Source organism: Schistocerca piceifrons, chromosome 9, assembly GCF_021461385.2.
Source record: "Schistocerca piceifrons isolate TAMUIC-IGC-003096 chromosome 9, iqSchPice1.1, whole genome shotgun sequence".
NCBI lineage: Eukaryota > Metazoa > Arthropoda > Insecta > Orthoptera > Acrididae > Schistocerca > Schistocerca piceifrons.
The window spans coordinates 168172819-168189944 of record NC_060146.1 but is presented as its reverse complement, the minus strand read 5'-3'; the positions used below and the strand labels follow the sequence as shown (position 1 = coordinate 168189944).

The window sequence follows — 17126 nt, the reverse complement described above, 5'->3', positions numbered from 1 at the left end:
CATTAACAGAGCTTGGATGGCGTGTACAGGTACAGTTGCCCATGCAGCTTCAACACGATACCACAGTTCATCATGAGTAGTGACCGGCGTATTGAGACGAGCCAGTTGCTCGGCCGCCATTGACCAAACGATTTCAATTGGTGAGAGATCTGGAGAATGTGCTGGCCAGGGCAGCAGTCGAACATTTTCTGTATCCAGAAAGGCCCGTACAGGACCTGCAACATGCGGTCGTGCATTATCCTGCTGAAATGTAGGGTTCGCAGGGATCGAATGAAGGGTAGAGCCACGGGTCGCAACACATGTGAAATGTAACGTCCACTGTTCAAAGTGCCGTCAAATGGCTCTGAGCACTATGGGACTCAACTGCTGTGGTCATAAGTCCCCTAGATCTTAGAACTACTTAAACCTAACTAACCTAAGGACATCACACACATCCATGCCCGAGGCAGGATTCGAACCTGCGACCGTAGTGGTCGTGCGGTTCCAGACTGTAGCGCCTTTAACAGCTCGGCCACTCCGGCCGGCCAAAGTGACGTCAATGCGAACAAGAGGTGACCGAGACGTGTAACCAATGGCACCCCATACCATCACGCCGGGTGATATGCCAGTATGGCGATGACGAATACACGCTTCCAGTGTGCGTTCACTGCGATGTCGCCAAACACGGATGCGACCATCATGATGCTGTAAACAGAACCTGGATTAATCCGAAAAAATGACGTTTTGCTATTAGTGCACCCAGGTTCGTCGTTGAGTACACCATCGCAGGCGCTCCTGTCTGTGATGTAGCGTCAAGGGTAACCGAATCCATGGTCTGCGAGCTGATAGTCCATGCTGCTGCAAACGTCGTCGAACTGTTCGTACAGATGGTTGTTGTCTTGCAAACGTCCCCATGTGTTGACTCAGGTATCGAGACGTGACTGTATGATCCGTTACAGCCATGCGGATAAGATGCCTGTCATCTCGACTGCTAGTGATACGAGGCCGTTGGGATCCAGCACGGCGTTCCGTATTACCCTCCTGAACCCACCGATTCCATATTCTGCTAACAGTCATCGGATCTCGACCAACGCGAGCAGCAATGTCACGATATGATAAACCGCAATCGCGATAGGCTACAATCCGACCTTTATCAAAGTCGGAAACGTGATGGTACGCATTTCTCCTCCTTACACGAGGCATCACAACTACGTTTCACCAGGCAACCCCGGTCAACTGCTGTTTGTGTATGAGAAATCGGTTGGAAACTTGCCTCATGTCAGCACATTGTAGGTGTCGCCACCGGCGCCAACCTTGTGTGAATGGTCTGAAAAGCTAATCATTTGCTTATCACGGCATGTTCTTCCTGTCGGTCAATTTTCGCGTCTGTAGCACGTGATCTTCGTGGTGTAGCAATTCTAATGGCCAGTAGTGTACTTTATTTAATTTGCATGCTCCTCATGGTGAACTTACGTTGACGTCTCGAGCACCAAAGGCTCCTGAGCTGAAGCGGACGGGAGACATCTGGGGCGCCATCTCGCGCTCACAAACCACCTTCCCGTAATTCACGAGTATCACGTGACCTGTGGGTAGGAGACTGCTGCCACACACTTCTGGAATCTGCCGAGGACCCGTCGAATCCATTCAAGACAGAATGGCTGCCGTATTGAGTTCCAGAGGTGTACTAGCGCTGTGTTAAGTGACTTCTGTTAGTGAACTGTCCCGTCGGCGTATCACTCATCTGTTCCAAGGAACATTCGCCATCAGTTGATCGTTAACGGTGGTGAACAGTGCTCCTGTACGTACTGTTTAGTAGTATCAGTGTTCGAATGGAACAACAAGTTAACTTTTGGGTCACTGATAGTTTATATCCACAACGTATCTCGAAGGTTTAAACCTCCATCATCAGGTGGATTTACATGTGTTAGTGTGACATTCGTGTGTGTTGTGTTACGATTCTGGGGTAACCTATGGCACGGTCTGGTGGATAATGTTTCTCTTTTGCTATATGTTCTTTGGACCTAGTAGTCGCCAGACGCCATCCTTGTTTACAACAGCCGGCCGCTGTGGCCGAGCGGTTCTAGGCGCTTCAGTCTGGAACCGCGCGACCGCTACGGTCGCAAGTTCGAATCCTGCGTCTGGCATGGATGTATGTGATGTCCTTAGGTTAGTAAGGTTTAAGTAGTTCTAAGTTCTAGGGGACTGATGACCTCAGTTGTTAATTCCCAAAGTGCTCAGACCCATTTGAACCATTTTTTTTGTTTACAACAAATGACGGTCTAAATGTGATGTGATGCGACAGAGGATGGAGCCTGTGACCACGGGAGGTATTCTATTGTACTTGTTTAATTTTCTCCTTTAGATACGCATTCAGTTCTTAGTCAAAGAAACCCCCTACCCATGTTCTGAAACAGTACTTTTTTTTTTTTTTTAAATTTGTGGTAGGGCTGTGGGACCAAACTGCTGAGGTCATCTGTCCTTAGACTTACGCACTACTTAATCTAACTTAAACTAAGGACAACACACACACCCTTGCCCGAGGGAGGACTCGAACCTCCGACGGGTGAAGCCGCGCGAGCCGTGACAAGGCGCCCAAGACCGCACGGCTACCCCGCGCGGCTCTGAAACACTAATGTCTGAAGTATGTGCCGCCTGTTTTGTCGACCCTGCTTGTTCTGTTCATCCGCAGTCATTGTTTCTCCTAGCCTCGTTTTGTTGTTGTTTCGTTTTTTAGGATGGCAAGTCTGAGCGAACAACGTGCAGCTGTGAAATTTTATTTTCTTCTCGGTAAAACTGCTTCTAAAACTGTTTTAATGTTGAAAACAGCTTACCAAGGTGACGCTGTGGGAAAAACTCAAGTGTACGAGTAGTTTGCTCGATTTAAACATGGCGCATGTCGACTGATGACAAACGTCGTTCTGGACATCCATCAACTGCCGAAATCGACGAAGATATTGAAAAAATTCGAGAGCTTGTGCTCACAGATCCTCGACAGACAGTTGGTCAACTGTCAGAGATTAATGGGTTACGAGGGGCATTTGAAAAGTCCGTGCAAAAATAAAAAGTACTTACGTGTTATGGGTAAACCTTTTAGACTGAGACACTTCGTTCAACGCTGTTCTAATTTGTTGATCCCTTCCTAATAATAGGAATTGTACAAGTCTGCAAAACAGCTATTAGTTGCTGCAATCACCTCCTCGTTCCAACAAAATCTTTGTCTGACAGCCATTTCTTCGAATTGGGGAACAAATAGTAGTCGGAAGGAGCCAAGTCTGGAGATTAGGAGGGATGTGAAACGAGTTGGAATCCTATTTCAATTAATTTTGCGACCACAACTGCTGAGGTGTGTGCTGGTGCATTGTCGTGATGGAAAAGGTCATTTTTGCGCTCGAATCGCCGGCGTTTCTCTTGCAGCTCGGTTTTCAAAAGGTCCAATAACGATTAATAATATGCACCTATAATGGTTTTACCCTTTTCCAGATAGTCGATGACGATTATCCTTTGCGAATCCCAAAAGACAGTCGCCATAACCTTTCCGGCCGCGTTTTTTGGTGCAGATTCTCCCTTGGTAACCCATTGTTTAGATTGTTGTTTGGTCTCAGGAGTATAGTAATGTATCCATGTTTCATCCACAGAGACGAAAAGAGGCTTAAAGTCCTGCGGATTCTTCCTGAACAGCCGCAAACCATCCTTGCAACACTTCACACGATTCGATTTTTGGTCAAGCGTGAGCACTCGGAGAACCCATCTTGCGGATAGCTTTCTCATGTCCAAATGTTTATGCAAAATATTAAGTACCCGTTCATTTGAGATGCCTACAGTAGTAGCAATCTCACGCACCTTAACTTTTCTGCCGTCCATCACCACATCATGGATTTTATCAATGATTGCTGGAGTCGTAACCTGCACAGGGCATCCAGAACGTTCAGCATCATTTGTGCCCATATGGCCCCTCCGAAAATTTTGAAACCACTTATAAACTGTTCTAATCGAAGGTGCAGAGTCACCGTAACGTTTGTCAAGCTTCTCTTTAGTCTCCTGGCGCGTTTTGCCTTTCATGAAGTAATGTTTAATGACCACACGAAATTCTTTTTCGTCCATTTTTTGACAATTACTCGACTACTTTGATTCACACGAATGCCAGACGGAAAGAAATAGACCAATACTGCTAAAAATTTGGTGTGTGTTCTTTCCAAAGATGCTATTAACTAAACATGACCTCGATACGTGCCGGCGGTGCCATCTCTCGGACTTTGCACGGACTTTTCAAACGCACCTCGTATTTTGGAGCTCGGTTCTACGAATTTCAACGGAAGATTTGGGCCGATAGGAGAATGGTTCTTCAACCACGAAAACGCACCTGAACTCACTGCCATGTCTATTAGTTTTTTGCTAAAAATGGCTTTTTTTGCTGCCCCACTCATCTTACTGGCCTGACCTGGCTCCGTGCCACTTTTTCTTATTTTCACACATACACATGAAAAGGGGAATGAAAGGGCAACGAGTTGACAACATTGACGAAGTCAAGAAAAAAGGAGAGAGGGACTCCCAGCCGTTTGTAAAGATCACTACAGTTTATGTCTCGAACAGTGGAAGAAGCGGCGAGAGAAATGTATTTGTTGTAATGTTGTAATGTAACTATAGTTTCGAAGAGGTAAGGCTATAAAAATTGCACTGATAGCTGACTTTGAAGTCTTAGAGGAAGATGAGTTGAACAGGGATTTCAATGTAGGCTACATGAAGCCAGGACAGTTTGTCGCTTTAACTTCTCTAAGGAAAAGAGCGTCGCATCTGAACAAATGTGATAAAGTGGACATGGAGAGAATATTAGGAATACACGGAACTGGTGAGCCTTCCTGAACGATTGCCTGCTACACCGTTAGTGCACCATAGAATTCCCACTGAGAACAAGTCACCTATGCCGGCCGGGGTGGCCGAGCGGTTCTAGGCGCTACAATCTGGAACCGCGCGACCGCTACGGTCGCAGGCTCGAATCTTGCCTCGGGCATGGACGTGTGTGATGTCCTTAGGTTAGTTAGGTTTAAGTAGTTCTAAGTTCTAGGGGACTGATGACCTCAGATGTTAAGTCCCATAGTGCTCAGTCATTTGAACCATTTGCACATTCGCGGTAATATTTGTCACAGTTTATAATTTGCTATACCCTTTTGTAAAAATTTTCTTAACTACCATCTGCTACTCCGTAGAGGCCTTCGTTTTATAGCACCACAAGTTCTGCATACCACTCGCGGTTGTTATACTGTCATTTTCTGTAGTCCAATTCCATTCTCATTCTACATGTTTTTAATTTTTAGAAAGTGCGGAAACATTTGCACCTTCATTGATAACAACTTACATAAAGTAGCAAGCGAACTTTGTTAATATTTACGTTTACACGTGTTGCTTAATTTCCTGATAACGCTATTTACAAGATCTGAGAGAAATTCTCAGTTTTGGTCAGACACGGGAGAACAAAATTCATGTAGCCGTACCCTCCTATGACAATAATTCTCATTACCCACAAATTCCAACATCCCAGCGACAAGAGATCAGAAAAAATCAAATGAAGGTAAAATTAGACTTTAATGTCCCGTCGACATCAAAGTCATTACTGACGCGTCACTAGCCCAGCTAGAAAAAGTGGTCTAGCTACGGTGTTGTGGAGGGAATTACGCCTGACTTACGAAAACCACGTTCACCTAAATCAGAATGGTCGGTACAGGTTTATGATCCACTTTTTCTCAGACACTATTTTCGTGTCCTAGCTAACGACTGGAGATTTCACTCAGTGCCCAAGGTCAGAAAAATCCCATTTTAGAGAACGAGACCCAAATTTATCCCCATTCAGTCATATGTTGCCTGTCACCGATATCCAGATAAGTGGTAAGCTAATGGAAAACTTTAATCATGAACAGCTCTTAAGCGGTACATACGAAACATGAGTTGTTAACTGGTTGTAAACGGAGCTGATAACTTATCTCACCTTTTAATGGTTCGATTTCGAGCCATATATTCTTCAAAAATAAACTTATATGACAGCTACAAGTGGTTAGAGCAGTTTTGCTAAATAGCGAAACACAGTCGGCAGTGGAGCGGGAAACACGACTTTGCAATCGGCGTCGCAAGAAACGGGCATGTAAGTTTGGCAGGAGCGCTGCGTTATTTTCAAATAATGTTCTATATGTCACGAAGGGCTTTTAACTCTTTTTTTTTTTTTTTGTAACATCTTCAGATTTTTTTTTTTTCTCCTCGAAATGAAAAAAACTACCTGCGTCCCATGATTATCCAAGAATGAAGTCACTTCCTACTTTTAGTATTACATCGCCATACCATACCGTTTGCTGCAGGATTTATGAAATTGAATGTTCTGTAAAGAGTGGAGTGAACGTAGCACAGAATATCAGCTTGTGCGCCAAGAGAATGGTATTTTCAAGCATACCGCTCTCTGTTGCATCCTTTGAGTATTTAATTTTCAATACATAAAGAACATTAAGGGGCAGGTTAAAAACCGCTATATTCCACTGCATTTACAACAACACGTTTCGAACAGCAAGGAACATCTTCGTGCCAAAGAAACCGATGTCAGTCATCCGCTTTAACCGAACATAGACGATAATTTCGTGATTGTAGATGTAGTAGAGCTCCAAAAGCTCGTTGTATTGGGAGACAGATAACTGCAGGTCGTTTACATGCGTGAACACTAGGCTGACCATATTTCAAAGACAGAAAAAAAAAAGAAAAACACCGGGACATTTCTGTTTGTACTTTAGTAGACTTAACTTTATCAGAATACTAATGCTTACCTTTCTCGTCAGTTATCGTGATATTTTGAAGTCGATATTACGTCAATGGCGAAGCAGCAGCTGAAAGACCAATAGGAAGAATATATCTCCATTTGGTGCACTGGAAAGGAATATGTAGGTGCATCACACATAAACAAAATTATTTTGTTCAGAAATAAAAACGACTAATACATACTTTTTTTAGAGTAATGGGCTGGATATATTTTCTGGAATGTTTAGTCACTTACTAGGTAACTAGGTACACTTTTATAACCCTAAATTTTGTGTAGTATTAGTAATCAGTAAGCAGAAACAAAATATACGTTTCACACTATAGTTAATGATTCCGTTTGACTGCAGACTGTTTGGGCAATCATGCGTACATGCTAAACAGTATTCAATAAGGACTGCTAACACACGCCGCATCGGTCACATTCTTCACAAAATTAACTTCCATTTGGCTGCAGTCCCATTAGGAGAAATGGTTTAAGTGATGCTCCTTTATACCCCCTTTGGCTTTGGTTTTACTTGTTTCGATGGCCATAAAATGAAAAGTCGGCAAGTTAGTTACGGGGGTAGCTAATAACGTGCCTACTTTTCTTTGCAATATACCTCTTACTCTTTCTGTTGACATGAGACTATTTAAACCGAATGCGGTGAGCAAATATATTGTGAAAATATATATTTCTGTAACATTCTACTCCTAGGAAACATGTTTCTCCAAAAATATTTAATTAACTGAGATTATTGCATGCACATTTTTTGTCAGTGGAAACCCGGGACAATTGTGTATCGCGAATGATTTTCTCGAGACACCAGGGCATTTATGTGAAAACCGGAATTGCGCCGGCAAAACGGGAACGTCTGGTCAGCCTAGTGAACACGAGGTTGAACAGTTCCTTGTATCTAAATTCCGAAGTCTGTTTAGAGATTATAAACAGCTTCACAAGTACATATTTTCTGTATTTCATATCTTGCAGATTCCATTTAGGATTTCGAAATATGTGGTTAATGATTGTGGAAAACCACATGGAAAATTGCTGAGGTAATGATGCCAAATAATTGAAGCAGCAGACTGTAGTCCCTGGACTGTTTGTGCAACAGTAGAACTTAGCACTGTACGAACTAAATGTGGATCATACCGAAATATAGATTGAAATTAAAGCAAAGATTTACAATTTTTCAAAAAATATTTATTCGCGAACACAGTCACCAGGTAATCCTATGCTCTTGCCAATTTCAACGAGCAACACGCATATTCAGAACATTAAATGTTTCAGCAGCTTGTTCAATACCTGAGTTTCCAGTGGGACGTTTCTTTTTGTCAGAAAATACTACACGTAACGGAAGAAGACGTAAGGTCTACATAAGCGGAATTGATAATTTCAGCACATTTGTTAACATGTTGATTATTGGTAGCAAATAATTTAACTTTTTTGTACTTCACACCTGGCTAGTTTTGACAAACAGATCATCACGGCGTGAAACATGTGATGCAACGTAATCACAGCAGGCGTTACAGGTGTTTGCAGTCGCGTTCTTCACGTGACTATCACAGTGCTGTGGTTAGCTTAGGACCGGTTATAACCAGGTGCTCTTGTAGACTCACTTATAATGGTGCATACGTTACACTCAAGTGGAACACCTGTATATAACCATATATAGGAGAAGCATAGTACTGTGACAATCAGGTAGAACACATGACTGTAAACAACTGTAAAATGTGCAACGGTACTGTCACAGTCAGCTGTTGCACTGACAGGAAACACCTGTTATCTAATCAGGGTACTGTGATAGTCAAATTGAGCACCTGACTGTAACCACCTACAGGTTAAGCATGATACTTTCATCAGCATCAGCACTGCCTGACAGTAAACATCAGTAACCTAATTACATTACTGTGGCAGTAAATTTGCGCACCTGACTGTTAACACTTATAAAATAAGCACAGTGCTGTGATAGTTAATGAAGCGTCTGCCTGTAACCACTTGTAATGTAAGCATGGTAATGTGGCTGTCAAATGGAGCATCCTGCTGTAACCACATGTAAGTTAAAAGCTAAACACAGTACACTGACAGTCAAATGGCGCACTTGGCTGTAACCACCTACAAGCAAAGCACATCACTGTCGTAAGATTGTGTCACATGTTTGACATCGTGTGGATCTGATTGGCAACTTTCGCGACTAGTCATATGTGATGTATAAAAAAATAATAATGTTTTCCATGTAGAGTCGACGCATTAAGACGAATAATACAAGAGTGTGCAGTTCGGCTTTTAATTTTTCCTGAGTTTCGTGGAAGAAGCAATATCAAGCACCAAGAAAATAAAATTTATGTACAGGGTCGTCCATTGATCGTGACCGGGACAAATATCTCACAAAATAAGAGTCAAACGAAAACACTACAAAGAACGAAACTCGTCTAGCTTGAAGGGGTAGACCAGACAGCGCCACGGTTGGCCCGCTAGATGACGCTGCCATAGGTCAAACGGATATCAACTGCGTTTTTTTTAAATAGGAACCCCCATTTTTTATTACATATTCGTGTAGTACGTAAAGAAATACGAATTTTTTAGTCGGACCACCTTCTTTGCTTTATGATAGATGGCGCTGTAATAGTGACAAACATATGGCTCACAATTTTAGACGAACAGTTGGTAACAGGCAGATTTTTTAAAATTAAAATACAGCACGTAGGTACGTTTGAACATTTTATTTCGATTGTTCCAATGTGATACATGTACCTTTGTGAACTTATCATTTCTCAGAACGCATGCTGTTACAGCGTGATTACCTGTAAATACCACATTAATGCAATAAATCCTCAAAATAATGTCCGTCAACCTCAATGCATTTGGTAATACGTGTAACGACATTCCTCTCAACAGCGAGTAGTTCGCCTTCCGTAATGTTCGCACATGCACTAACAATGCGCTGACGCATGTTGTCAGGCGTTGTCGGTGGATCACGATAGCAAATATCCTTCAACTTTCCCCACGCAAAGAAATCCGGGGACGTCAGATCCGGTGAACGTGCGGGCCATGGTATGGTGCTTCGACGACCAATCCACCTGTCATAAAATATGCTATTCGATACCGCTTCAACCGCATGAGAGCTACGTGCCGGACATCCATCATGTTGGAAGTACATCGCCATTCTGTCATGCAGTGAAACATCTTGTAGTAACATCGGTAGAACATTACATAGGAAATCAGCATACATTGCACCATTTAGATTGTCATCGATAAAATGGGGGCCAATTATCCTTCCTCCCATAATGCCGCACCATACATTAACCCGCCAAGGTCGCTGATGTTCCACTTGTCGCAGCCATCGTGGATTTTCCGTTGCCCAATAGTGCATATTATGCCGGTTTACGTTACCGCTGTTGGTGAATGACGCTTCGTCGCTAAATAGAACGCGTGCAAAAAGTCTGCCATCGTCCCGTAATTTCTCTTGTGCCCAGTGGCAGAACCGTACACGACGGGCAAAGTCGTCGCCGTGCAATCCCTGGTGCATAGAAATATGGTACGGATGCAATCGATGTTGATGTAGCATTCTCAACACCGACGTTTTTGAGATTCCCGATTTTCGCGCAATTTGTCTGCTACTGATGTGCGAATTAGCCGTGACAGCCGCGTCATCATTTGTTGTAGGTCGTGGTTGACGTTTCACATGTGGCTGAACACTTAATGTTTCCTTAAATAACGCAACTATCCGGCAAACGGTCCGGACACTTGGACGATGTCGTCCAGGATACCGAGCAGCATACATAGCACACGCCCGTTGGGCATTTTGATCACAATAGCCATACATCAACACGATATCGACCTTTTCCGCAATTGGTAAACGGTCCATTTTAACACGGGTAATGTATCACGAAGCAAATACCGTCCGCACTGGCGGAATGTTACGTGATACCACGTACTTATACGTTTGTGACTATTACAGCGCCTTCTATCACAAAGCGAAAAAAGTGGTCCAACTAAAACATTCATATTTCTTTACGTACTATACGAATATGTAATAAAAATGGGGGTTCCTATTTAAGGGGGGTAGGACTTCAAACGGGCCGACTTGGAGCACGAGAGGCACCACAGGACATTTTAATTTCCAGTGCCTATACTTCTACAAATAAATTCATAAAACTTTGTCAGTATGACCAGGAAGGATTCAGGATTCACACTCATAGCAGCGGAAGTTCAAAAACATAACAAAATGATTTTTTTTACATGTGAAATTTCATCATTTTTTCACTTACTATTGGGTGCATTTGTTGCTATAGGTACACTTTTGTTCATAAGCAAGAGAGACTGTTCGATAAATTTAGCACAGCATACAAACCATACTTACAGGTGTCTGAAACTATAGAATCTATTTAATTTATGAAAACATAAATGAGCTGTTTTATGCGTTATGTTTGGAAAAAAAATCAAATTTTGTAGTTAATTATCCCTATTTTTACCATAGTTTTTAATAGATTTTGAAAATTCTAGAGTTTCACACACCTGCAAGTATGGTTTGTATGCTGTGCAAAATTTATCAAAGAATCTCTCTTACTTGTGAAGAAAAATGTACCTATAGCAACAAATGCAGCCAATAGTAAGTGAAAAAATGATGAAATTTCACATGTAAAAGAAAATTATTTTGTTATGTTTTTGAACTTCCACTGCTATGAGTGTGAATCCTGAATCCTTCCTGGTCATGCTGACAAAGTTTTATGAATTTATTTGTAGAAGTATAGGCACTTTAAAGAAACGTAGTTGATATCCGTTTGACGTATGGCAGCGCCATCTAGCGGGCCAACCATAGCGCCGTCTGGTTTCCCCCTTCAAGCTAGACAAGTTTCGTTCTTTGTAGTTTTTTCGTTTGACGCTTATTTCGTGAGATATTTGGCACAGTCACGGTCAATGGACCACCCTGTATAACATGTAGCTGATGAAACATTGAAATTTCGGCGTTGTTTACTTTGGTCGTTGCGCGGTATAGGCCATAAATCGTGCAGCACGGTTGTGTAGACCCCTTGTGTGTGTGTTGGTGACGTGTGCGCGTTTTCAGAGAGTGGATTTCGGGCAGAGGGGCGCCCGCCAACCTGTTGCCGCACGGCTGTGACGTCACCGCGGTACACCGACTGCCAGCGAGGCGAGGAGCTCAGCCGTGACATTGGCGTGGGCAGAACACCTGTTGGCGGCGGAGTGACCCCTTTCCCTCGGTCTCCGCCGCGCGCCAGTGCGTCGCCAGCTCAGCTGTACTGGCGCCACAGGTGCGACGCTGGCCGCGGATGGTAGACAATCTCTGGACGCTGACTCGGCTGCAACAACGTCTCAGTCCACCGCTACCCGAGCGCCTTTGCCAGCGGCCAGTGAGGCAGTGTGCGTCGCACTGGAGTGACATTCTGCCGACGGGCGTGTAGAAGTGTGTTTGTTTACAGAAGTGTGTTTACATGTACGTCTTCAGTGTGATAAATACTGCATATCAGCCTTGTGCGACATTGATGCGCTTGCCGCTGCCAGCAGTCTGGAAATAACTGTGCGGTGTGCATGACTTGTTTCTAGCTGATAACTTGACATGTGACACATTATATCTTGCTGCCTTCCGTCGAAAGCACCCTACAGGATGGGATGCAATAGGGATATCCAATAACGTGAAGTGCTCGATTCTTGAGAGACATAAATATAGCGCGGAGGAGAATCTGAAATTGTAAGCAGTGTACCACATTTGAGGAAAAATATCCATCTTTATTGTATATTATGGTGATATACAGGATTTTTTTTGACTGAAAGTTTTATTGTTTCATCAAAACTTCCAGTGAATAACCAGCGGCTTAAGCTATTCCCAAAAATCTCAAGTGACATACATTCGAATTATCAGTGAATGGGAAAAGATATTTTAGCAGAGGCAGTAAAAGAAATTGGCCAGCTATTTCTTAGAATCGTATGTGGCAGGAATCTGTTTGCCGCAAACGTACAGATTATCTGCACCTTTTTAACAGCCTGTCGAAATAGTAGAGAGAAGAGAGGATGTGTGCTATGAATGTTAGCACATTACGTGCAGAAGTGTTGCAGATAGCGCCATGGGCACCAACCCCAGGTGGTTGAGTGAACATGGAGGAATCACTGAGAGACCGTGATCGACAACCGAGGATCCTGTTGGACGATGTGATAATGACCCCACCACACTCGGCAGTGAGGCCAGGGTCTTCAGCCAACACCATGGAACCACGGACTGTGGCAGCCACTGATACTGAGGCTGACGTCAGATGCTGCTGCTGCATCCCGTACCAGCGGGTCTCACCCACTAAGGCTTTAGCCGCAATCGCGGATGTGGGGACCACGGAGAGGACTTGTGATGAGCAGAGTGAACAGGAGAAAATGCTACTCAGTGGGGCGAGAGAGGACAAGGAGCCTCTGGTTGCTTCTGATTTCACAGGAGATCCATCGTCAAAGCACGAAGCTCCAGGAATTCCTTCATATAGTTCACAGGTTTCTGGTGTACTAGATTGTGAGAAGCTTCAGGGAGGTGAGATGGACAGTGCTGAGGCAAATGACGAGGAGAAGAAACACAGTGACGATCCACCGTCGCCCCCGAGGATCACACTCGCCACTCCAGAAGATACCGAAGACCTTGACGAGGGTGACACGGAGAGTTTTGAAGACTCACTACCCCGCCATCAGCAGCTGAGGAAACAGCTGCTCAAGCACAGGATGGCGTCAGCTGATGACAGTTCCAGCTCCAGTGACAAGGAGGAAGCCTCGTCCAGGAGCAAAGATGGGAACGAAGTGGAAGGCAGTGACGACTCCCCAGTGGCCTCCGTCAGGGACCCTCCTGTCTTCGGTGTGGAGCAGCTGAATCGCTACAAACTGGCCAAGACTGCACAGCTCAAGAAGGGTGATAGTTCAGAATCTGGGGAGGAAACAGCGGCTCAAGTCGAGCAGCGATCGCAGCGGCCTATGGCAATCCCGAGGTACCAGTCGGCCAGTGACGACACCCCTGACAGTGGAGCCAGGTCTCCTTCTGTGGACAGTGAAGTGGTGAAGGCACGACCAGCCAAACATAGTGTGGACGGCGAATCCACTTCAACAGTCGCTAATGCTGACAGTGGTCACCATCGACTTCATCCAGAACGGCGGCACGGCCACCGCCACCAGAACAACCAGGCACCACGGATGGGCCTCCGACCGCCCCGTGAGCTGCGCCTGCCCCGCCCACCCCCGGAACCTGAGGACGACGACGTGTTCCCCAGCTGTGGACGCTCCAAACCGTCGCCCCCTCCACCGACTGTAGAGCCGCCACCCCCTGACGATCCGCCTCCACCCTGGGAGACGGAGGAGCAGAACACGGTCTATATCGGGGGTGGGCTGCCCGGTTACACTATGTACCAGCAGTCACTGCTGGGTGTGCCCTGTCCACACGACTACGGTGAAGCCTCCAGTGACGACCTCAGCTCGGAGTGGGATTCAGACACGCCGCTGACGGATTCGACTGCTGCCGATGCCCAGGGAACAAAGGTAAGTCACGATCTTCATACCTCATAAATCTGAGTCCACCGTTATCTCCATATTCCACAAGAAACCTTTGGTGTGTGATGGAGAACTGTGCTGTTGTCACTTTTCCCATCTCCAATTCCACTCATGAGTGGTGCACAGGAAGAATGGTAAGTCTCTGTATCAGGACGAATATCAAATTTTAAGGCTTTTCAACGGACATAAACATTACTAGACCCAAAATTGCTTATTGACGCTGAAGTATAACACTGATTATGTGTCCTCATCTGCAGATTGGTAGTCACTGCACTGCAAAGGATAAGGGTTCAAGATCCATTACCATTACGCTGGTGGAGGGGATAGAAATGGGCCCCACTCAGATTCATGAGGCCAACTGAGGAGGTACTTGAGTGGAGTGGCAGCTCGAAGCTTCGAGAAGCTGACAGGTGCTGACAGAGGAGTGTTCAGGCCCCATTCCCCCCTCCCCCCCCCCCCAGACCGCATCCAAGTGATGCTATACGATACAAGATGACAGGGGCACTGATCAGCATCATAGGGTACTATGAACATGGTTGCACTGTGTGGTTTTTTTGTATAGTATATGTATCTTTGACGAAACTGTGTAAATATTACTCAGAATACATTGGTCTCAAATGTAATGCAATGTGGCTCATAAAGATTTGCCTCTTGCTCGTACGAGATATATGAGGAGTACACTGAAAAATTGTATGCTGGATAGTAATCTATAGTATCTGAGCAAAAGTATTCAGACATCTATTCTCTCTCTCTCTCTCTCTCTGTCTCTCTCTCTCTCTGTGTCTCTCCGACTAAACAGGCCTTGTAAGGCCTAAAAGTATGGAACAACAGCTTGTCACCCTCTGCTGATAGGCATCACTGAATGCAGATGTGGAGGGGCATATTATCAGCACATTCCTCTGTCAGACGTTGTCGGCTTTCATGACTGGAGCCGCTACTTCCCAGTCAAGTAGCTCTTCAGTTAGACTCACAAGGGCTGAGTGCACCCTACTTGCCAACAGCAATCAGTGGACATGGACAGTGACCCATCCAAGCACTTCATGGTAAAGGGGTATCAATGCTACTATTCGCTGATGACATTACTATGCTGAGTTAAAGTGAAGAAGAATTAAATGATCTGCCGAATGGAATGGACTGTCTAATGAGTACAGAATATGGACTGAGAGTAAATCGAAGAAGGACGAAAGTAATGAGAAGTAGCAGAAATGAGAATAGCGAGAAACTTAACACCAAGATTGATGGTCACGAAGTAGATGAAGTTAAGGAATTCAGCTATCTAGGCAGTGAAATAACCAATGACGGACGGAGCAAGGAGGACATCAAAAGCAGAATAGCACAGACAAAAAGGACATACCTGGCCAAGAGAAGTCTACTAGTATCAAACATATGCGTTACTGTAAGGAAGAAATTTCTAAGAACCAAGTTTTGGAGCGCAGCATGGTAGTGAAACATGGAGTGTGGAAAAACCGGAAAGCAGAGGATCGAAGCATTTGAGATGTGGTGCTACAGACGAATGTTGAAAATTAGGTGGACTGATAAGGTAAGGAATAAGGAGGTTCTGCGCCGAATCCGAGAGGAAAGGAATATGTGGAAAACCCTGATAAGGAAAAGGGACACGATGACAGGACACCTGTTAAAACATCAGGGAATGACTTCTACGGTACTAGAGAAAACTGTAGAGGGTAAAAGCTGCAGAGGAAGACAGGGATTCGAATTCATCCAGCAAATAGCTTGCAAGTGCTAGTGTGAGATTAAGAGGTTGGCACAGGAGAGAAATCCGTGGCGGGCCACGTCAAACCAGTCAGAAGACTGATGACAAAAAAAAGAATGACTTGTAACATTACAACGTTATGCCTCCCCACACAGTAACACCCACACTATCAAAACGATCATGTTCGTCAAAGTTGCTGGCTGCATTACGTTTTTCCAGCCGTCGCCATACGAGAGCACTAAAAATAGCTTCCATTCTTCTCGGGATGTGTAACTACAGATCCTGTGTTGTTTTCCAGGGCATCTTGCACCATTTACCCTGGAAAATAGAGACAAGTTCAGGTAATGATGGCGGGTAGCGATCACGCACCTCTCCAAAATAGACCACAAAGGCACAACAATATTGAGATTTGGTAGCCCTGGTGACCGAAGGATGCGAGCTGTGTGGGCAGGGACCCTGCGGTCTGGGAACACAGCATCACAACTGGGGAACAAACTTTGTACCACGATGTGATCAGCGAAAATGATCACATAATCGTTGTCAGTAATGCGAACTTGCAGAGTAACCGTGGAAACCACGCGACACCAGTATATTCTTGCCGCCGGCCGCTGTGGCCGAGCGGTTCTAGGCGCCTCAGTCCGCAACCGCGCTGCTGCTACGGTCGCAGGTTCGAATCCTGCCTCGGGCATGGATGTGTGTGATGTCCTTAGGTGAGTTAGGTTTAAGTAGTTCTAAGTCTAGGCGACTTAAGTCCCATAGTGCTTAGAGCCATTTGAACCATTTCATATTCTTGCCGTAATCATTACCGAACCCTCGCCATATTGAACTCCTGAGACGTAAATTCGGCCAGAAGTTCCTCAGTCCAGGTTTTATGGCTTTGCTACCACGTTTTCGTGTTCCGGGTATTTGCATCACTGATGAGTGGTTTTGGAATTGCTGCGGTCGCAGGTTCCAATCCTGCCTCGGGCATGGATGTGTGTGATGTCCTTAGGTTAGTTAGGTTTAAGTAGTTCTAAATCTAGGGGACTGATGACCTCAGATGTTGAGTTCCATGATGCTTAGAGCCATTTGAACCATCTTATATTCTTACCATAATCATCACCGAACCCTCGCCATGTTGAATTCCTGGGACGTACA

At 44.8% G+C, this 17126-nt stretch overlaps 1 protein-coding gene across 1 annotated transcript in view; it reads left to right on the top strand.

Annotated features, from left to right (window-relative positions):
• LOC124716814 (histone-lysine N-methyltransferase SETD1B-like) overlaps positions 1-17126 on the top strand; it is a 164967-nt gene that overhangs the window by 124134 nt on the left and 23707 nt on the right. The window contains exon 2 of the mRNA XM_047243364.1: positions 11817-14266. Within this exon, the coding sequence (XP_047099320.1) occupies positions 12863-14266 (1404 nt within the window). The 5' untranslated portion in view covers positions 11817-12862. The remainder of the gene's footprint in view (positions 1-11816; positions 14267-17126) is intronic.